Source organism: Hetaerina americana, unplaced genomic scaffold (assembly GCF_022747635.1).
Source record: "Hetaerina americana unplaced genomic scaffold, ioHetAmer1.1.p SCAF_1, whole genome shotgun sequence".
In the NCBI taxonomy this organism is placed as follows: Eukaryota; Metazoa; Arthropoda; class Insecta; order Odonata; family Calopterygidae; genus Hetaerina; species Hetaerina americana.
The window spans coordinates 20,581,759-20,605,649 of record NW_027286069.1 but is presented as its reverse complement, the minus strand read 5'-3'; the positions used below and the strand labels follow the sequence as shown (position 1 = coordinate 20,605,649).

Sequence of the window (23,891 nt, the reverse complement as noted above, 5' to 3'; positions counted from 1 at the left end):
TAAGACCTTCCGGAATGTTAAAGGACTGTAGTTTTTGTTCCAGATTTGAGAATATAAGAATTCTTGTAATTGTTAATCCTGAATAAATGAGAATAGAAACTTATTTACTGGCCTATTTTCCAAAAATAATTAAATGCAAACATATCTCACCTTTGAATTCTATGGTCTCGGGCTCAACTTTGTGGAGGTTCATGTTCGTTTAAATGAATATACTTTGTAACTTCCACACAATTTTTTTTTATTCGTACTACCGGTTTCAACGCAACGGCGTCATCATCTGGTACCTGATGATGACGCCGTTGCGTTGAAACCGGTAGTACGAATAAAAATTGTGTGGAAGTTACAAAGTATATTCATTTAAACGATATCTCACCTTTATTTATAAGGGATAAAGGCAGCAAATCACTTATTATCATAAAATTCGCTGGGCACAAGGAACCATTATTTTTCAATTCAACTTGTCTTCCTTGCCAGATTAATGACAACTGAATGAGTTTCTTTAACGATATTCTTCATCAAATAATGGAAGATAGTGGATATAGACAATTAAAACGCATGCATCTAATCATTAGTCATGGTAATTACATCTGTGTGTGAAGCATGTTACGAATTCCACAACCATGTGCTACGGTTTCTCATGATGCTCCCACCAATGAAAGTGAAAACTCGCACAATTACTTGGAAAAATAAATTCCCTGAAATAGAACGTTCAACTTTTAGTGTTCGGCGTAATTTCGCAAGGGTTTTACTGAGTGATTATGTGGGTAGGAAGGGTATTGAAATTCAATTTGATAGGGGGACAGAGGCGCTTCGAAACTCTGGAGAACCCGTTGGCCATAGGAATTCGGACGGAGGGTTTACCCTGGGGATCTTTGGTTAAGGGAAGCACACTTTTCATCCATCAGGAGAAAAACAGGAAACCTGAGCTTACGATGAGTGAAGATAGTTTCCCATTTCGACAACTTCCACGTATTTTCTCCACCGTCTCGACGGAATTTACCAAACACAGTGACAGAATACATCCGGCTTATACTTAATCTAAAAACACTTCGATTTCCGTGATAGAAAATCATTTTCAGAAACATCCCAATCATTCGTAATAATTTTAAAATCTTTTCTTGTTTCAACAATTTACCGGCAAGTTTATTTGCCAAACTAATCGATATATAACTTGAATGATTTGATCATGGTAGACTTTATCATTTGCGGAACATTATTCAGGACAAAAAACACTGGAAAGTATTGACCTTGAGATAAAAGGTATGTTAAGGGCTCATAATGAGGCAAGTCACTCCGTATTTATGCATGCAAGACTTTATTTTACGACCTATGTTTCAACTAACATGGCCATGTTTAAATAAAAAGAAGGGAGATAATTGACCTCATATATTTTATCGCTACTTATTTCCTACGAAAGGAAAAATCCCACCTCATCTTCCTGTCACTTATATTAACATACATACACGAACAATTACTATATAGTATACAATTTTTCCCGCACTATTTACCTGAACACGACTTCGTAAGTCGAAACCTAGGTCATGATGTGAAGAAGTGTATATTCTTCAATTACATGCTTCCGAATGATATGTAGCCCTAATATTTCTTGAAAAAATTATGTAGTGTCTCAGAGTATCGGCTCTACGTAAGGAATTGGTCTGGAAAAGTCCACTTATTCTCGAAAGCACGTATTCAAGTCTATGCATTCATGAAAGACTGCAAATAAGTATGACGACATATTTGACGGGCTAGTAAGAAAAGAATGTATACATAGAACGCTGAGAAAGAGAAATTTCGAGAAAAAAGCAGTGCAACATAGATCATATTAACCTGAAAATGCAATTAGTAAATTGATAATTAGACAAAATCTACCGCTAGAAATCAAGTGATAAGGCAGATCATTTTGATCCAAAAACTATTTGAAAATAATTAATTTGCTCTTTTAAAATCATTAAAAATCTTTATTTCCTGGTTTTCATTCATTTAAAAAGGTTTTCACTTTCAACAAATCTTCTTTTTTTAAGTTATTCGAGACTTACATTTTACCTAATGTACCTCAACGCTCGAATGGACGAATCTGTCTCATACATTGACACTCACCATGCATATACAATATAAAACTCTTGTTTTCATACAATCGCTTGTGTCATTCTGCTCCAACGATTTCAACTCATACCTCTCGTGTTATTTCTAATGATTGTATCTCCAATCCCTTATCACCTTTCAAAATCAAACTGGTAATTGGAACCATACTTCCCCACATTCCTTTCAAAATCACATTCTTCACATTATATGACAAAATTATCCCTCGTTGAAAGGCTGTGTATTGAAAGTATGCTGAAGATATTTCACAAAAAATGTTTCACTATAGTTAGGATGATAAGTAAATTGGATTTTGTCACAATTTCAACTGCTAAAGAGTGAATTTTCCACTTACACATGCTATTGGAGAAAGTGGTTTCGCGAGTAAAGTACTAAACCCATCGCCATTTATATTCACATTAAAAACACTGACAATGGCTATCAAACCTTTAAAAAAATAATGGAAAAAGAAAAATATGTACTTTATAAAAAAATGTAAATAAAAATGTTCTATGTACTTTAGTTATATATTAAGAACAAAACTGACGATTCACACAATTAATTTGGAAACTCAATTCCTGAAATATTGTGACACATGCTGAAAGTTCTCCATTCATCCATGGCGGCTAATTAATTTGAGATTATAATTACACGAGTATCATGGACTATCAATTTTTATTGCAGTAATGTATTCAGACGATGGAAAAAGAGGGACATGTTTCCATACTGCCAGGCTAGGAAATCAACCGTGTAAACCTGGGATTAGGAAAGGTGATATGGAAGGGTATTGAAAAGGCACGAGGAAGGAGAGGCAGATTCGCAACTGGGAGGTGCCACGCAAAATTCGAATTTAAGGTTGGACCCTGGAGATCAAAGGTGAGAAGGGGGAGGGAGAGATGCTAGGAGAGAGTGTGGTCTATTGGGGGAGGTAAGGATCCTAAGTCCAGCCGACGTTGGGGGTAGAAAGTGAGGAGCGCCGGAGGGTGGGAATCCTTCCGGCGAAGGGGAGAACGCTTCTTGCAGTATAAAAGGTTGCCCTGAGGCACATTAATGTCAGAATCATCAAGGGGACTCAGCAGAAGAAGCTCGACTAGCTAACGGAGGTTCCCTATTCATACATCAAGAGAAAACTAGGAGAAATGGCCGCTACACTGGTGAGGATACTTCTTCTTTCCTACGAGGCAGATGAGGATTTCAGTTCCACCACGATGGAAATTTCATAAAAATTTGACGCAATTATATCCGGATCACACGGACGTTTGTGACAGTTTGTTTGTTTGAAAACATAATCTCTCTTGAAAATATTCCAAGTATATGCAGGTGTTTTAAAATAGTTCATAAGTTTTGATATGAATATGTTATCTCATTTCCAGTGTGTATTACCATTAAAAACAAATTTTTTTGCAGCGCTGAGTTATGCATAGGTAAGTTATAACGCTCACGAAAACGTACTTCATAACTCTGAAAATAATACTGAAAAAAATATTGCAGTTTAAGAATTAGACGTTGAAAGAATAATGTATCTGTCAGTTGCCATTACTCTTTATACAAGGAACAAAGGCAATGCATGAAACGGAAAGACACATTAAAAAAAACTCACAGTGACCCGATTTGAAGCTCTAAATTTTACTTCTCTAATACATCTGTTTCAGGAAATCGTTACGATAATTCTGGCACAATGACTAGGAATACACGTTCAAGAGAGATTCAAATTACATTACCGAATACAGAAGCAGTATTAATATTGTTCATGACAGCCTTTAATGTGACTCTTATCTGAATACATCAAACAAAGTTTTAAAATTATAGATAATTAATTTCTCTTAAACTGAATGGTAAATATCTATAAGTAAACAACGCATAATTCAGTATAAATCATGAGCGATGGTTAGATCTTCATATCAGTTTGAGATACATGAGTTTATATCTTTTGCGGAAGCTTCGTCATTCAAAGAAGTAATTGGAAAGTTTTGTGCTTGGAGGATCATTATAGTAAGAGTTAATATAGAAAAAATAAGATTCATGCATTACGAGTTTAAATAATGTACAAAATGATATTTTCTGAACTAACACTGCTAGTTTTGGCTTTGTTTTCAATCTTCCATAGTAGAGCATGTGAGTAATTGTTACATATAACCGACGTAAATAGCTAGGCATCCGAAATTAATTCAGATTCTAATCAGGTGACCAACTACTCAAGCAGTGGCAACGTCCTTATATCAGTCAAATACGTGTAGGATTTTTCAAGAATACTATAAAACTCAATTATGAAATTGAATATTCATGAGATCCATAAAATTATATAACAATCGTGAAATCAATTTATTTCCACTCCAGTTTAATCTCGTTAAAGAAATATTTCGAGTGAAACGTTCAAGATTTTGAAAACCCATTTCAAATAATGAGCAACTCATTGAACGGTACAAAAATAATTATTTCCCCAGCGTTCTTTAATTGGTGAGTTTGTAATTTATTTTTTATGTTTCCTGCCTAAGTTCATCATTCACAAACGGTGGTCGAAAGGATTACAAACATTAGCCTCACTAAAAGTACACCAGTGTCCCTTGTCAAAATAGAATTAAAAAGTGTATTCAATTCATTTGGAAAAATAACGCGTTTATGTACATGTCCATTGATGTGCGGATATTACAATTTCAGCTACTGCTGGCGTTACGTTTTAATAACTTCTAAATTTCAGCCCTGATACATGAAGATTTTGTGGTACATCTTTCAAATAGTAGTCAATATTATTCAGATTTTCGAAAGTTGGACGCTAACATTGCTAAAATTCTTAATAAAAATTTTGTAGCGTTTTAGCAGAAAAACTCTTTGGCATTTTGCACATTTTTGCTAACAGACCCTGCATATGTATTATCCCTTTTTTTAAGAATCGATTATAATTTAATCTTCCTTCAGATCGTCCTCGCCCTCTTGGTGGCCTCCGCCCTGGGTGTTGCCATTCCTGCCGCCAAATATCCCGCCGACGTCAGTCCCCACGCCTGCCCCAACTACCCCTACTGCGACAACGTGGCCCTCGCCGCATACTCATCCGGACACCATCACATCGCACCCTACGCCGCACCCTCTTACGCCGCCTACGGCCATTACGGTGCCGCCGGAGTCCACGGAGTCGCCGCCAAGTACCCCGCCGGAGTGGACCCTCACATCTGCCCCAACTACCCCTACTGCGATAACGTCGCCCTCGCCGCCCACAGAGCCAATGGTGCCTACGGCGCCGTACCCGTCTGGGGATACGGAGTCGTCGCCGCACACCACGGTGCCGGAGCCCGCTACCCTGCTGGAATCAACCCACACGACTGTCCCAACTACCCCTACTGCCATTGAGTGAGGAGGGTAGCCTACCGAGGATGTTCGCGGGGAGCAGAGTCGTACTGCTGCGATAACCTCCTTCACTCTTCCCGAACCCAACTCCTGATTGTGATGTCTGTAAAAGTTTCTTACGAGTTCAAGAGGTGACTCTAACCCAAACCCAATTGCTCAAAACCTCTGAGCCTGAGACCTGAGATATGAATCCGTGGCCAGACGCATACCGGTCCAACTGAATGTGTGGTATCAGTGGACAAAACGCCTTCTGTCATGCGCAGCCTTGAATCCTTTGTGTTGCAACTGATTTTGTATCCTCAGCCTTGTAAATATACTTTCAGAAATATTTTTATATCATGTGTGCAAATAAAAATTCATTACAACACCAAATATGCATTTTTATCATTTTTTAAAACAACAAGACTGTTCACAATATGGAGCATATAGGGGAAGGCATCACTATTTCGTTCTTAATCAGTCAGGTTATTAATTATTCTGTGAACTGATTATATTTTAGAAGAATTAATTATCAGGATCTAGTTTATCTTTTTTTTTAAATATTCCATTTGATATTTTTGTTTGTTTAAATCATATCAGTGATTACCTTTTAGTTGGGAGGAAAACACAAAAAAGCGAATCTTAGGGGGGGGGGGGATGTTCTAAGGGGAATCGTTTGCGAAATGATTAGCATTACTTAACATACATACGGTGAGGGAAAAGAAAGCCGTTTTTGAAGCATTTAATATGCTGACATTTTCACAAAGCTCGTCATATTAATTACGTGAGAGTTTTGCGGGTGCTCTAAGGTTAGCAGTGGTTAAGAAGTGGATTCAACAAGACCGTATCTTGGTGGATAGACTACTCTCAATAATTTGAGTAGCATAAAACAAGAGGACAGTAGTAAAAGGCAATGTATTTGGGAGAATAATTAATATTTTTCATACATACTCTGGAGAATAAGGTAATTATCCAATTCAACATATAGCGTCATTTTCATTTTGAACAAATATGATGTCATCTATTTTGTCATACTATGTCCATATAACCTAAAAATATCTGCATAACTCCGTTAAAAAAGTATATTAAATTTAATAAAAATAAATAATCCATATTTGTCTAGCATTTTAAACCAACATTTTTGAAAATTTTTGGGGCGGTTGCACGATAAAAGGCTGAAGCAATGATTAAATTATTTGAAATATTAAGAAAATTTAAAATTTGTTTAAAATTTTCGAGTATGTGACAGCTAATTGGGAATTATAATTGCCTATGAATGACTATCACATGATTGTGTCAGTCACGGTTATGTCAAGTGTGGTTATGTAAAATAGTAGGCGTGACAATAACAAATGAGGAAAGTGGACGACTGAATTCCTCAAGATGAGCAGTTTCATTAGTAAAATTGTTCCAATTCCAATTCTCGTGGACGGACCCCCGTTACTCCGGTCGGGGCTCCACTGTGTTGCCTTTCCAGCCGCCTAGGCTTCTAAGGCAGGGCGTCGTCTTCTGCGTTGTCACGGCGTTCTGGCGATCCCTGCTACTGAAGCCTGGGCCTCTTCTTCGCTGGGAGGGCATCTTGGATATCAGCTCTCTCCTCATATTGTTGAGAACAAATATTCTTAACGTTAACCATTTTATTGATTCTTCTCGCTGGATATCAAAAACTGGATGAATTACAAGAAACTGCGGGAGATGCCACAACAGTAACCTTTAACGAAGTCATCCGCTAATATGCATTTCAATACAATAATTTCAGAGTATAAAAATCAGGCAAATTAGTGGATGACTCCGTTAAAAGTTACTGTTACGACATCTTCCGCAGTTTCTTGGAATTTTTCAAGGTATAAACAGTCTAAGTGCTAAAGGTGGCTTTAACCTCATGGACTTTGGCGCGTCGTGCACTACAACTAATGCCTGTGACATTGGAAGTACGGTATTTCGTCACTTAATCTAGTTCCTTTAAAGCACCCAAAATTTCAGTGTTTAGACGCCTCGATAGCTTAACTGGCCAAAGCACTCGGTCGGATATCGAGTGATCCGGGTTCGAATTCCAGACAAGGTGAATAGTTTTTACACTCTGAAATTGTTGTATTGAAAGCTTTATGTTTTCAACAACTCCAGATAAGCTAATAAAAGAGACTTCAGTGGGAAAATCGCGTGACAGAATCCGAGATCATAAACTTAAACGCTTTATCATGAAACACATTCAGCTCCATTTGACTCTAACAAATTATAATCTGCATTATGAAAGTTATTTTATGTAATTTGAGGTCATAGGTGAACTATATAACATATTCGTGTTCATAAAAACATTGCAGATCCCATCATCTCTGCTCATTGGCGTTCCAAATATACAGGGTTCGTCCGGAAAATAAGTGTACTGACTCCTGGGCTGGGCGCGCCGCTCCAGGCGCGCCCAGCACCGCTCTGACGGGCTGCGATTGGAGGGGGTATGTTGGCAAGCGACGCTGAAAAAGGCAGTCGGCTCTGAGCTGTGGTGTAGTGAGGAGCTCTGTTAACGCGAACCTCCACGCTCGACCCACGTCACGGAACGCGATTCCGAAGTTTTTGGAGCAGCGTTATTCCATCAAATTTGCGGTAAAGCTTGGGAAATCGTCTACCGAAACTGTCGGTATGATTAACCAGGCTTACGGGGAGTCAGCCATGTCCAGAAACATGATCTTTCGGTGGCACAAGATGTTCGTGGAGGGCAGAGAAGAGGTCGACGACGAGTCTTCGAGAGGTTCCCGATGATGCCTTCGCGGGAGCGTTCCAGGAATGGGAACGCCGCTGGAACAAGTGTATCGACTCACAAGGGTCCTATTTTGAGGAATATTAGCTTAAGATATGTAAAAGTGTAATAAATTTTTTTTCCTGAGCTCAGTACACTTATTTTCCGGACGAACCCTGTATAACTTGTTTCAACATATTGCATGACTTAAATTAGCAATTATGTCCACGGTAGGAAAACCAAGAAGAATTTTGCAAAAAATAATGTTGAAAATATTTCTTTACTCTTCTATGCGTTCGGTGCTCCTTAAAATTTCCATCATTTTCGTAGGGATCGTTCAATACTCCCATCTCACCATCCAGCATTATAACTAGTATGACTCTCAAAGCAGAATTAAACGGGGTGTATAATAATAAAAAGAGTTGAGTGCAAATTAATACTTTTTAAGAAAACATTCATTTAAAAACGAAAAAAAAGAATTAGATACCATCTCAATGTGATTGTAGAATATAATTTAGTATTTTCAACGTTGGTCTCCGCTTTTTCAATATTTTTAAATCATTCCATAATTTATGGCATAAAATAGCCAGATTTTATGACTAATTTGGATATGATACCCATATTTAGTTCCTGGAATACTTAAAAACTTTTCATATGATGGATGGCATCATTCATTAACGTTTAATTTTAAATGGTGTGGCGTACATTTACTTCAACGATGTAAATATTTTGTCGAAAGATGAAGACTTAAATACATGAAGGTATTTAGACATTTCCATTTTATTTTGCCAACAATTCAAATTAGTTTTTACCTCGAAAATGTTGACACTAATACACCAAATAATCAGTTTCTATATTTATTAAAAAGCCATTTGAGTGGATTAAAATTAAACTAACTTGCCTCAATTATTTTCCATTCTAAAGAGCTGTTAATGAGTATACTAAAAAGGAAACAGAGAGGAAAGAATGGGATGTTAAATATGTTTAGATTTGAATATGTTTTACTTCGTTATTATTTGTCAATAAATATAGGGTATTGGCAAAAAGACTTAATTTTCAGGAATTGGACTAAGTAATTCCGTACCTATGCTAAAAAACCCTTGAAACTTCAATAGAAAGTTCTTAAAACCGAAGGAATAAGAAATTAAAATAAATTTACAATTGAAATGCATAAAGAAGAGAGTAAACAAAAAATTAAAGAGAGAACCAACCGATTATTTCATCATATTAGGTCTTTGGAGAACATATTGGACGAATATGGATAGTTAATTGAATTCATATCACACAACACAAAATACTGCATGAATCAAACGGAAGTTTTCTATGATATGAGATGATAGAATTGAACTTTCACTCTTTACTTCGTAATGCAACAGTAAACCCTCAGAATAGGGGGCTAGATCATTTCTCTGTGTCACACGTATTTTTTTATGAAGTTTTTTTGGTAAAACTTAAAAATGGAAAAAATAGAAAGTTTAAAAAATAAAAAGTAATCATAAAATATTTTATTATTGTGATTCATCAAGGAAATATATAATTTTATAGCACGATGTTATATTTATGTGTAATGTATATGTGGTACAAAGTTTCAATGATTCGACACAAGCATTGCTTAAAGTGGCTACCGTTGCAAATACAGTTATAAGCATGCCCAGTTCATCTTAGGCAACGATAGAGGTAAAACGTAAAGCTGCATTGCAATAATTTATTTTACCAGTAAAATCGTCAGACCAGGCCAATGTTATGCAAATAAAAGACTACGGTGAATGTATCATTATTTAGAGCGCAGCTACAAGTTGGTATAAACTTAAAGAGGAAGGAAAAATATTCATAGGAAGGCGAACCTTGGACTCCAGTCTATGCTCTTACGGAAGAAAACATGAACACCATTTCTGCAATTGAGAGAGCCTCAAATAACGAACTGAACACAATAAAAAAAGTTGAAAATATCATTGGGTGCCTCCCTTACGTTGGTTATGAGTATTGAAATTTTTCAAATAAGGCGTATTTCTTCGTGAATTCTAAAGCGAATATAACTTTACGTACGTTCCTAATCCTCTCTATTTTTGCTTTTGCTGAATTTAAATAATCACTATCGAGGAAAGCGTTTTTATCACTAAAACAGGCATTGGAAGACTTAGCATGTTTCAAACATCCACGGCTACCGCTGAGGCAACACTTGAGTTAACTTAATGAAACTTGTACCACGTACGCATTATACTTTGAGCTAACAACTCACACAAAATGAAATTTATGAGCAGTAAAAAAAATATAAATGCAGTTATAAACTCTAAGGTCGGTTTGGTAGGCGATGGTAGAGTTCACCCAGTACTAAGCCCTATTCGGCGTGTGAAATACACACATCAGGTTAGGGAGGTTACTTCCTTTTCCTGTGCCCATTATGGTTTCCCAGGCAGATTTGGTACAAATATTACCCAGGTTTGGCGGAGCTGAGAATGGCCAGAGATTCATGCCCAGGAATCGAACCTGGGCCCTCCGGTCAGTAGTCCAACTCTCTTCCCCTTGACTACCGCGCCGCCCTTTTTTGTAAAGTACATTACTGACAAATAACTGACACCCTTCATGGAAAGAAAATAATAGAACCTTATATGTGCTTTCATTTTTAATTTTGTGGCAAAAAATGAAACTTTGAACCTCTAGCATTAATTGCATTTCCAAGATCACCACACATATCGGCAGGCACAAAATGCCCTACATGCAGCTGCAGGGTTTTCACGGAGATTTGAGAGGATTGGCCAATATTTGGTGCGGAAATCGAAAATTGAAAAGAGAGGAATAGATGAGTTCGCCTTCAAGGGTTTGGGACAGAGTCCGAGGATACCTAGGGGGAGATGAGAAGGTAATTGTATTGCAGTTTAATAAAGGAAGGGGGAACAGAGGCAAATTCACTAAACGCATGCGTAGACATACACGTGGAATTCATGAGGAGGTCGAGCCTAGGAATACACGTTGACAGGGATTTGAATGGCTAGTCGAGAGAAGTGTGGTGGAGACGGCAAGTCCGAGACCCCCGGACGATTAGAGAAGAGGGAGCGGAAGGGTTTTAGGGATCAATACGAGACGACGGGAATAATAGATCCCTATTTTGTGCATAAAAAATTGTACGGGAGTATGGCGTTGTCAGGATTTACTGAAAATCACAGCAAAAGAAGTTGGACTAAGTAACTGACACAAGCTCATTCAACCATAAGGAGAAAATATAGAAGGCTCGACTGATGGGGATACTTCCCCTTTCCGATGGGACAGATGGATTTTTCAATTTTATCTCTGAGGAGTTCACTCAAAATTGTCATATAATAGCATTCGGCTCATTTTAATTGCTGAGGCACGTCCGTTGCCAAAATGGATAATCCCTCTCGGAAATATCCCAAGCATCCCAATCCCATTTATTATGAAATCGACTCATATTTCATAACTTGCCCTGCATGGTTCCCCATGAAAATTGCTTTTTTTTACTGCGTTGACGTAATCACGGAGAGATCGTATCTGTTGCGGATACGCACTTGATCAGCCTTAGAGGAGCGTTGGAAAGTATTACATTTGTAGAATTATGCAAGTATCTGTCAATCCGATATCCTTACTCTTTGTAAAGGGGAGAGAAGAGAATACTTAGAACGGAAAGAGACGGTTAAAAAAGATTTCTATTTTCCGGCGATCCGAGCTGAATCTCTATACTTCAACACTTTTATTAACTAATACATCATTTGTAGGAAACTTGAAAATTATTCAGACAGTAAATTTCAAATTGTCGTATGGTTGAGGTCACCTTAAAATATGTATTGAAATAATAAAATTTCCCTCCGATCTTTCATAATTTTGTCATTAGTTATCGTAGTGGTAGTATTTTTAGTGGAGGCGACCGACAGCTTAGGCTATTATTGATGAACAGGAAAGGTTATAGGGTTGAGAGAAACCCGGTCTCGGCATTAGCCTACTCTTAACGAAAGGCGCCAAGGAGTCTGCAGCTTAACGTCCCATCCGACGGACATCATATTCACTCAAAGTGTTCTCCACAAAGCGACTCAAGTAGGGATCGGGATACTACTAAAAAATATCTGCCACCACCGGAATTCAAACCCGAGCCCTATGTGTAGAAATACAGTTCGTTAGCCTCCGCACCATCCCCATCCGCCATTAGTTATCGCTATGATGGAATATTTATTACATCATGCCATCAGTAGCACAAGCAAATATACCTGAATTAGCATCAAGCATCACAAATAACCGCTAAGGCATTTTGATAAACTTTACACAAATCAGTGTTTCAACAATATAGTTTAAAATTGGCACGTAAGTTTGGATTCTTGGGTTAGAGAGGATGGATTATGGTCATGAAAATTTCGTCGAGTTTTTCACTGGTTTTACATGGGCGAGCGATGTGTGGTGAGGAAATGAAAGGCAGGCAACGGAAGAGAAAGAGAAAAGGAGTCGTTTCCCCATGGTGGGTTTGGGACATCATTCGAGGATACCAGGGAGAAGAAAAGGAGGGAGGGAAGGGCTATGCCGTTGCATAAGGGGTGGAGGGGAGAGGCGATAACGCACCTCGGAGGCGTCGTTGGTCACTTGGAATTCGGGTGGGGATTGGAGCCTGGCGATCTGCGGAGAAGGGGGAGACCGGGCAGGGGGGTGTTAGTGGGGGTGGCCCGAAGGGGTGCGAGCTTAGGTCTCGTCGACTGTGGAGGGGAGAGTGTGGGGAACACCAGGGGTCCCGATTGGGAGGGGAGAATTATTCGGGTATAAAAGATAGCAGAGGACTACGGTCTATTCAGCAACACCACGAGATCTCATATCAGAAGCTCGACAAGCTAACGGAAGAAACTTCATTCGTCAGGAGAAAACTAGGAGACATGGCCGCTCGATTGGTGAGAATGATTTTCTTACATCGTAGCTTTTAACGTGTAAAATTGAGCTAAAATAGGTGTCTTCTTTGGCAAAACTTCAAAAAACAATACCAAAGGTAGTGAAGACTCTTTTTAGTCAGGGAAGAGTTATTTGATTACTATGAATGAAAGCGTTAACATTGCATTTTTATTGGGCCTAAAAACGATTTATCACTTATGCAAACTAAGTCAGTGAAAAAAATATTGAAAAAATTAGACTCGAAGTCAGGATTTGAATGAATTTAACGTATTTCAAAAATTTTTGGAATAAGATGAGAATATTTAACAGAAAACAAAAGAACGAATTTTAATCAACATAAATTCTCGATTGAATTGTTTAAGAATGTTGGATTTAATCACTATGATAACACCACTGACGTATGGCAATTATCACAAGACTTATGAAATAGTTTTTCGATTGAAATTAAAAGCCACGTTATGCCCGAACCAGTGACGAAACTAAGTATGCCAGGGTCTCACTTCAAAAGATTGGTAAAGCCTGATAAAAATGAAATTGAATAAATATATATGTATATATACATATGTATATATATATATATATATATATATATATATATATATATATATATATATATATACACATCGTTCAGAGCATCCGCCCAGCAAGTGGAAAGATCCGGAGTTCAGGTCCCGGTCTAGGAAATATTTTTACACTTGTGATTTTCCTGATTCCGCCTTCCCCACCTCTACTGTGTTCGTCCTTTATATGTGCTCCTATCCCTTTTCCTTACATCTATTTCTATGTGATTGAGTATTTGTTCGCCGCTTAGTGGGATTTCGTGTTTGAATGTGTGTGTGTGTGTATATATATATATATATATATATATATATATATATATATATATATATATATATACACATCGTTCAGAGCATCCGCCCGGCAAGTGGAAAGATCCGGAGTTCAGGTCCCGGTCTAGGAAATATTTTTACACTTGTGATTTTCCTGATTCCGCCTTCCCCACCTCTACTGTGTTCGTCCTTTATATGTGCTCCTATCCCTTTTCCTTGCATCTATTTCTATGTGATTGAGTATTTGTTCGCCGCTTAGTGGGATTTCGTGTTTGAATGTGTGTGTGTGTGTGTATATATATATATATATATATATATATATATATATATATATATATATATATATATATATATATATATATATATATCTGTATACATATATATATATATATCTGTATACATATATATATATATATATATATATATATCTGTATACATATATATCTATGTGTGTAATATATATATATATATATATATATATATATAATCACCAAACATCTATCTTAACTCGTTCCGGAGGCTCACAGTCATTCTAATTATATTATTAGAATTTTTCATTAGTCCTTCTCTAAAAAAAAAGGTACTTAAACAAATCAATATTCTCGAAATTGCAGGCCCTTTAGAACTAAATGATTTCAAAGAAAATGGAATTCTTAAATATCCAATGGGATATCGATGTGGTCATGCGATATGAAGTAACTATTATAATTGGAGTGGCATATTGATGATTAAGCCTTTAACAAACGGAAACCTTGAAGATCATCAAGCAAATACTACTTATAAATACCGAAGTTTAACATCGAAAATCCCTAGTCCGATATTCTTTCGAAAAACAACTCGCTTGATTATAATTACGCAGGCATATTTGAGTGGTTGACTTCAAATTAAACTATTAACTCTTGAGCTCATGAATTGCGGACGCACGGTATAATTAACCTATAAATGGGAACTCATACGTTTTCCTTGGAGTGAAAGTGAATTTCTAATTTTCCTTTTTATACTATTTCAGTGGCACAATAGGATCTATAACTACGGAATTCGCTCTCCTGAACAACTTCAATTCACGATCCATTGGCTGGGATACACTAGGATAATTAAAATTATTCCCAATTTAAGAAAAAAGTTTCAACATTCCTGAAAATAAGTTAATATTTAACAAAATAGCAATTTCCAAAGCATCTGTGAGAAAAATAGCATAGTTCCTGGATTAAAATTAACATAGGAACTGGAGTCATTTCGTTAACAACTTGGTAGAATTTACCACATTACATAGTTAAATAATACTTACACCTAATAATTCGATTATATTTTTGTTTTCCATCATGTTCAATCGAATATTACAGATCGCCCTCGCCCTTTGCGTGGCCGCCGTGGTCGGAGGTGGCGTCCCCGCCGCCAAGTACCCCGCCGGGGTGAGCCCCTACGCTTGCCCCAACTACCCCTACTGCGACAACGTCGCCCTCGCCGCGTACTCCGCTGGACATCACCTTGGTGCCCTCGCACCCTATGCCGCACCCGCTTACGCCGCCTACGGACACCACGGAGTCGCCGTCGCCGCAAAATACCCCGCTGGAGTGAGCCCCCACGCCTGCCCCAACTACCCCTACTGTGACAACGTGGCCCTCGCCGCTTACGGGGCCCACGGATGGTCCGGAGCCTCTCGCGGCATCCTCGGACACGGATGGGCTGGTGCCTACGCCGCCGCACCTGCGTGGAGACACGGAGTAGTAGCCGCACACCACGGTGCAGGAGCCCGCTACCCCGCCGGACTGGACCCCCACACCTGCCCCAACTACCCCTACTGCCATTGAGCGAGTTTATTGTCCTCCCGGGGAATTTTTGTCCTGCCATGAAAACATTTTCTCTACATCCTGAATACAACTTCTGAGAAAGATTCCTGAAGGCAGTTCAGATGAGTTTGATTGATAATAGATCTAACACAAAAATTATGTTCGCTCAAAATCTCGTTGAAAATGTTAAGGTCTCGGCAGTCGCGTTGCCTTCGATTGGGTTTTTTTTTCCAGCTCGAGACATGTGGTCACGCGTCGCCTTTGCATCCTTTGAACTACATCTTGAATGGTGATTTAATGTTAATAACTTATGCCACCTATTTTGGTTCAAAATAAAATAAAACGAATTTTACAAAAAAAAGGTCTCAGTTTGATTAAAATCCAGGTAAAATCATCATGAACCTTATTTCCTTTGAATGATAGCATTAATATATGGCTTGAATAATTAATCATGAAGTAATGGACTAATGGGACGTGGACGCTCAGTTGATAAAACGTTAGGCTACTGACCGGAGGGGCCTCGTTTGAAAACGGGTGACGCCTCTGGTCACCCTCGACACCTAACCTGTGTGATTTTTCGGGCACCAGATCTTCCTCTTTGGAAACCTAAGGAAGAGAAACTACCCCCTCATAATCGCTTGAAGTTCTATATTTCACGCACCGTCGGGCTTAGTACTGCATAAGCTCTGTCTTCAACTATGAAACCAACTTTCCGGTTTGTTTAATGGACTTATTTTGAAATTTTCTGCATCATTACTTTGAAAATCACCTTCTTACTTTATTGATATTTATGTACAACTTCCTTTAACCCAATCAATAATGTTCTGTAGTACGTCGGCTACAGTTACATTGTAATAAGTCATGGATAACCAAATATTTTGACATTTGTATTGGCAGTTTACATGAATATTCTGAGGTACGATACTTAAAAATACAAAATGTGCGGGAAATGAGGAAAAAAGGGAGAATTGTAATTGCACAAGAAATTTTGAATTTAGAGAGAAACACTTTGATTTGATTTGTAAGAAGAGGAGCTAAATGATGATAAAAAAAGCATTTAGGAAATGTGAGCGTTGACTAAAACCTATTAACATGTGGGTTTAGAAAAGGATACAGAAAAAGTGTTGGATGGAGGGCAAGATGAGTTTTGATCTTTTTTCAACACTATACTATACTATAATGTAGAAAATGTTTAACTTTGGTATTGATGGATTAGTGAAAAAATGAGAAAATAAGAATAAAAATGTGCAACCCTTTAAATCTTGGAAAAATCTTTAAAGAAGAAAGTTTAGAAATTATGGTGATTAAATGCCGCCAAAAATAAATGTCCCAGCTGAGGTATGGAAATTTTAAAATGAAAGTGAAAATAATATAAGATAAGGTACAAGTTACAGTTAGATTAAATAGTTAATTTTTATAACTAGGCTTGGTCAATTTTACGCTGAGTATCTTCATTCAAAACTGTACCTTAGACCAGATGAAGAAGGTCATATAATTTTTGAGAACGGTTAACAATTTTCCCGATATCCGACTGTGTAGAGATTTAGTTTTACCTAATTTTTACCATATAACCTATTAAAATGTCCATTGCAATTTGAAGAAATAATTTCTTCTACGTTAATTTTTGTGAACATTGGAAGAAAACGATTGAAAGGAGGGATATAATGGAAAGACTAAACTGAAATTTTCAAAATTTTTCTTACTTTCAATCATTTCAATAAAGGTGTGTTGAGTAACGGCCCTGAGCCTTCCTGACATGTGCACGAAAAAGTTTCTTTTGGATTCTAGTTAAAATGTTCTACCTGATTTGACTTATGAAGTGTGTAAAATGCTTCTGTAAGGTATTCTTAGGAGTTGATCTAAAGTTTTTTTAATCACGACCAATCTCAATACGTTCATCAATACTAATAATACAAGAATGTCTGCTTTTTATCTTAGTGCAAACAATATTTTGGAATTATAAAACAATTGTTAAGTTCCGTAAGTCATTACTTATATACTAATTTTTCTTCTACATATTTACTCTGTGTGAAAACGTTGACTGATGTGATGGCGAGAACATTATTTTAGGCATCCTCAATTTTTTGTGTTTTTGTACGTTTTAATGTCACATTAAAATGGAATTTTTAGCCAACAAAATCTGCCCTTTCACAGAATAAAATCATGATTTGAATCATCGTATTTGTTTTTTTTTAATTTTATAATTTTAGCAATATTCATGAGAAAGCATGATCGGCGATTAGACTGATTGATGTTATAAGTTCTACATTAAAATATAAAATAATGTCTTGAATACGGTTATATCATAGTTTCTCATAACATTTAGGCCAGTTTTAAAAGTTTAAATTCTCAAAGCATCATAGAGAATATTGAAACCTATTGTGATTATTATAAATGTATTCGACCTATATATGTATAAGCTCATGTTTCATGTATTTACATATTCATTGATTTGAGATCAAAAGCTCTTGACCTCTTTCTTTACTTTTGATATTGAATTACCGGTAGTAGCTCCTGGTGCTTTATAGAATGCGCGCACGTGTCTATTTGCCTTCAAGGACTTATTTAATTGAGAGAAAAAAACTTTAATAACACCTATTTGGAAATATCTCAGCGATCCTGACACGCAAACTCTCAATAGAAATGAAAATCCAGCACTTACTAAAAGGACATAAGGGTTGGGTTGATTGCTGAAAAACACTTTAATACCCGGATAAAAAGAGCGGCTTTGATGTCAAAGATACAATCTTAATAAAATACACTAAAATATTGAATGGGCTAATTTTAAGGATCATTTTTTCTCTAGTATTTAATTTCAATTTAACAGGCTTAATCACCCACTTTTGTTTAAAAAAGCTCAAAGAATAATCCTTTAAATATTTCTGCTGAATCTTCAGTGTTTTTACATGGATAGTTACCGATGTATGCTCGCCTTCAAGCAATTATTACAGCATATTTTAGTTAAAATCCTAATAAGTGTACGCAGGATCGCATAACCTATTGGAAAAGATAAGATGGCATTGCACACAACTACCACGGAAAATTTGGCGATGCGAAAGACCTGCGCTAAACTCGTCCATAAGGTCTTGACGGACGACCAAGAGCAGAGTCGAGTGTCTACTTGCGAAGACCTTCTGCAACGACATCGTGACGATTCCCCAACTCCCTCACAGTCCCAACTTGGCACCACCAGACTATTTCCAATTTCCACAAGTGAAAACTTCCGTCAAAAGACACCATTATGGAACCCTAAGTGCCCTGGAAGAAGCTGGCACGCGTACCCTTGATATGATGATCATTCCTTTTCTGAAGAGGACTGCTTTGCAGTCGAAACACTTGTGTCAGATTCTGGGCACTCCCCTTAGCCTTCCACACAGTGCGAGTCACAGTACTAACGTCGGTAGAGATTCCACGGTAGACCTGTGAGTGAGTGAGTGAGTTTTGCAAGGGTTAAGGCGTCTTCGCATACCCAAGCAAGTCAGTGACTGACGGGCCACTGGCGCAGAGGGAAACCTCTCGTAAGCCCTGATTGAATGTGAGTGCATGCGACTAGCAAGGATCAATGCTGCTTAGTATATCCAAGCTAGAGAGTGTGTGATTAATTTTCATTTATTATTATATTGCGTGTGACTGACGGGCCACTGGCGCAGAGGAAAACCTCTCGTAAGCCCTGATTGAATGTAAGTGCTTGTGACTAGCAAGGATCAATGCTATATAGTACATCCGAGCTAGAGGGTGCGTGATTATTTTTCATTTATTATAATTTTTAATTTTATTTCACTACGTGTGATTGGTGGGCCCCTGACGCAGAGGGAAACCTCTCGTAAGCCATGATAGAGTGTGAGTGCATGCGACTAGCAAGGATCACTGCTGCATAGTACATCCAAGCTAGAGAGTGCGTGATTAATTTTCATTTATTATTATTCTAATTTATATTTTATTACGTGCGTTTGAGTGCTTGAGACTAGCAAGGATCAATGCTGTATAGTATATCCAAGCTAGAGAGTACGTGATTTATTTGCAGTCTTCCATTTCATTGTTCTAACCGTTTGCGGTATCTAATTATTTCAATTATTTTTAGTTTTTTATTATATTTATTATTGGTTTTATTTTCAGTTATTTATTTATTTTTATAATTTTTATTGATTTACTGCTTGTATCTTCTCTAAATTCCCTCACCCATCCTTTGCCCATTTATAAGAGTACGGCTGGGGTTGACTCTTCCCATTAATTTTTATTCTCGCAATATGCATTCATTTACGTGATTCTTGATTTCCGAAATTTTGATTGGAACTATCACCTCGACGCAGTAGGATCATTTGATTTTGTTTGTTTGAACAATAGCAAATAAGCATCTTAAAAGATGCACAGAATTTATAAAAATAAATCAGAGTTTTTTTCACGCGTCAATCAAATTTAATTACGACTCTAATGTATGAACGGCAAAGATAAGTGAAGTATTTTAATTAGAACCTAAGGGCAAGTAAAACGTCTCAGAGTAAAAGGCTTGAAACACTTTGTCAATGCTCTTTTCAGTTTTCCTCATTGACCGAACAATAGTATGGAGGTGACTTTTGCAAAAGCGAAACAAATATTTTGGAAATACGAGGAGAGAGAAATAAATTTATTTCAAAAACGTCCATAAAATATAGAGATGAAAAGCAATGTGTATCGGTTCAAGCAATGTTGAAAATGTATCACAAATCAAAATAAATATTCATAAATATTTAACATAAATAATCTCCATAAACAACCTAATATTAATATCCTAATAACTGGTAGAAAACAACTAAAAAACGGACACAGATTAATGCCACACGCATTATGGGAGAGAAATTATAAATTTTAAAATTACATTTATGTTAAACACGTAAATGTCTTGAATCATCATTGTTCATTAACTATATTAAAGGGGTGATCGAGATGCTGCGGGGGCTAACGTACTGGCTTCCCACCCAGAGGGCGTGGGTTCAAATCCCAGCGGTTTTGAATATTTTTCAGAGGAATCTCGATCCCTACTTGAGGTGCTTTGTGGAGGGCACTTTGAGTCGCCCGTCGGATGGGACGTTAAACTGCGGACCCCTTGGCGCCTTTCGTAAAGAGTAGGCTAATGCCGACACCGGGTTTCTCTCCACCCTTCATCCTTCCCTGTCCATCCCCTATGGCGCAAATGACCTAAGCTGTCGGTCGCCTCCCCTCAAAACTACTACTACTACTGCTATATTAAATTAAATTGTATGTGATTTTCACGTCTTGAGGTTGAATATGGCACTATGCGGAGAGATAACTGATAATTACTCAGCTGAAACGTAAGACTGCATTCCCTTTCATGGATGAATACTTCCGTCAAATATTTCCACAGACATCGGTATGGTCTGTGTATTACAATAACGATAATGATTCTTGGCTCGTCCAAGGGCTGTGGCGGAAATGAAAGTCAAGGAGAGAGACAAGGAGGAAGGCGTTGCCACGCTGGGGGTGTGGGTCACCGGACGAGGATACGCGAGAAAAAAGCGGGGTGTTGGTGGTCTCAGGGAGGAGAAAGGTGATTCCGCTCACCGTACCGAGGAACACGTGGACTTTGGGCGGAGGGACGGTGACCCTGGGTATCGCAAGAGGCGAAGGTTGTGAGAAGAAGGGAAGGGCGTCTCTCATTTGAGGGCGGGAAGGTGGATGGGGGGGAGGCCCGCCTGCATAACCCCTAACGCGGTTAGGGGAGTGTGGGGTGCGAGACTTGAGGAGTGGGCGAGGGTTATGGGGCCGATAAGGGAGACTGGGGTGAAAGGGGTCGGGGTGGGGCTAAGAGGTTCGCTCCATGGAGTAGGGAGTTGCGGAGGGGGTAGAAAGAGAGGAGCTCCTGAGGTATAAAAGATTGCACCGGTGCACTGAGTCGTCAGCATCACCTCAGCAGAAGCTCGTCTAGCACCCACAAGTCCATCCCCCGTCAGAAGGAAAGCAAGAAAAATGGCCGCTCGTATGGTGAGGATAATTCCATTTTTCGGCCAAGCCGAGACAGTTTTCAGTTCAAATACAATTTAATTTTCGTTTAAAAAAACACTGCTCACATTGCTGTTAACTTTTAAATATTTGCTGATACAGAGGAAGTAACTAATATTGAAATATCTGGAAATATTGAAACAAATTATTTTTTGGTTAAGATAAAATTTTTATCAAATCATTTCCAAAAAAGGTAAACACTGAAATAAGTCCGCCTTTTATTATGCACACACATATACATGCTGTATATATACATATATATATATATATATATATATATATATATATATATATATATATATATATATATATATATCCTTAATTTTATAAGAATTTTTTAAAATCGTTCTTTTACGTGACGCAAATGGAGTAACTCGACATAAAAACATCGAAACATTAAAGTAACAGACCAAGAAGTAGAATAAAATCTCAATTACTTAATCATTAGGCAACAAAACATCCACATTTTATTCTATGCTCTCATTTTTTTCCATTCCTTACCTGGTAAGGGAAAGTAATAAAAAAGTCAACCGAGAGCTTATTGTAAAAATTCTTCTGAGGCAATATATTAAACAACAAGATTGAAAACTTTAGGAACATTGTCAGAATATTCTGCATGTGTTGATGCGCGCTTTAAAGCACATATCATTGATTGATCAAATGACTAGTGATATAACAACTTTTGACACACGCCCTGTGGTGGTGTTTACGGTACTTAATAGATGTAAATGTACCATTTCACGAGACAAAGAGCTTAAAGACAATCATTAACGTTGCTCCTTAAAGTGAGTCCGCGAATTCTGAGCCATCATCTCAATCTCCCAAATTCCATTGCAATATCAGGTTAGTTCCGTAACAAAGAGGCGCGCGAAAAAATGTTATAAAATACTCATATACCTTCCTTTTTTATGTAACCGTACTACTCGTAGTTTCCAACCTACGGGAAGCTTTTATTTCATCGTCCCGTCCTCTTTTGATTCTTTTCAGATCGTCCTCGCCCTTTGCGTGGCTGCCGTGGTCGGAGGTGGCGTCCCCGCCGCCAAATACCCCGCCGGTGTCAACCCACACTCCTGCCCTAACTACCCCTACTGCGACAACGTTGCCCTCGCCGCTCACGCCGCCGGACACCATGGTGCCCTCGCTCCCTATGCCGCACCCGCTTACGCCGCCTACGGACACCACGGCGCCGCGGTCGGTGCCCACGGAGTCGCCGCCGCCGCCAAGTACCCCGCCGGAGTGAACCCCCACACCTGCCCCAACTACCCCTACTGCGATAACGTGGCCCTCGCCGCCCATGGAGCCCACGGAGCCCACGGATGGGCCGGAGCCGGAGCTCACGGTTGGGCCGGAGCCGCCCATGGTCTCGCCGGACACGGATGGGCTGGTGCCCACGCCGCCGCCCCCGCCTGGGGACACGGTGTTGTTGCCGCACACCATGGTGCTGGTGCCGGCGCTCACTACCCCGCTGGAGTTGACCCCCACGCATGCCCCAACTACCCCTACTGCCACTAAGTCACTAAGGAACGGTCGCCCGGGGTAATTTTTTCTGCTGCCACTGAAAAATCTTTGCAACATCTCGAAGACTGCTTCTGATGGTGATGCCTGACGGCGCTTCTGACGACTCTGAGTGGTGGACCGGATCTAACAAGTCCGTCTGCTCCATGTTAAAGAAAAGGCCATTAAAGGAATCCTGAAGGGAATTGGAAGATCTCGGCAGACGCAAGGCCGTCTATCGCGAGCGTGGGAACCACTTCGCGATAAAACATCGGCTGAGCGTGGCCATAAACCCTTTGCTTTAACACCTCCTACAAGGCCGTTGGCATGTAAATATCCGTTGTTTTACCTCGTTTCCTGCAAACAATAAAAGCAACTTTATATTTAACACATTGAATTTCATTTTTATCCATTATTTCATCATAAATCCTTACAGAGAATTTGGATTTTCTTTGTAATTTAAATGTTCTTGAAGATTAGGTCACAAAGGTCCAAATTAACGGATTCAACCAAGCTAAAACTTTGAAAGGCATTTCATTGGATTATATAGTATGTTTTGGTCGGTATTTTTAAGTAAGGATTCAGGAAAGGTGTATTTTAAATGTCATATTCTAAAGTATCGCTATAGTACCCGCTGAAAGTACCAAAACATATCTACTAGTACCTTTGACACGAATATGTTTTCCAAATTTCATTTTATCTCCATCTTAAATGAATCCACACAAATAAATCAATGGTAACAAGGGAAATAGGAGGGCTAAT

General features: G+C 38.4%; 3 protein-coding genes across 3 annotated transcripts; all 3 read left to right on the top strand.

Moving 5' to 3' along the window:
• Positions 1-3,221: 3,221 nt before the first annotated feature.
• On the top strand, positions 3,222-5,427 carry LOC139696959 (cuticle protein 1-like). The gene is made up of 2 exons (XM_071595867.1): positions 3,222-3,236; positions 4,999-5,427. The coding sequence occupies exons 1-2, from the start codon at positions 3,222-3,224 to the stop codon at positions 5,425-5,427; spliced, it is 444 nt and encodes a 147-aa protein (XP_071451968.1).
• Positions 5,428-15,170: 9,743 nt separating this feature from the next.
• Positions 15,171-15,659, top strand: LOC139696953 (cuticle protein 1-like). Its single transcript, XM_071595855.1, has one exon. The coding sequence runs from the start codon at positions 15,171-15,173 to the stop codon at positions 15,657-15,659; it is 489 nt and encodes a 162-aa protein (XP_071451956.1).
• Positions 15,660-21,547: 5,888 nt separating this feature from the next.
• Positions 21,548-23,517, top strand: LOC139700447 (fibroin heavy chain-like). The gene is made up of 2 exons (XM_071599047.1): positions 21,548-21,617; positions 22,623-23,517. Exons 1-2 carry the CDS (start codon positions 21,603-21,605, stop codon positions 23,145-23,147), a joined length of 540 nt encoding a protein of 179 aa, XP_071455148.1. The 5' UTR covers positions 21,548-21,602; the 3' UTR covers positions 23,148-23,517.
• The last annotated feature ends 374 nt before the right edge of the window (positions 23,518-23,891 follow it).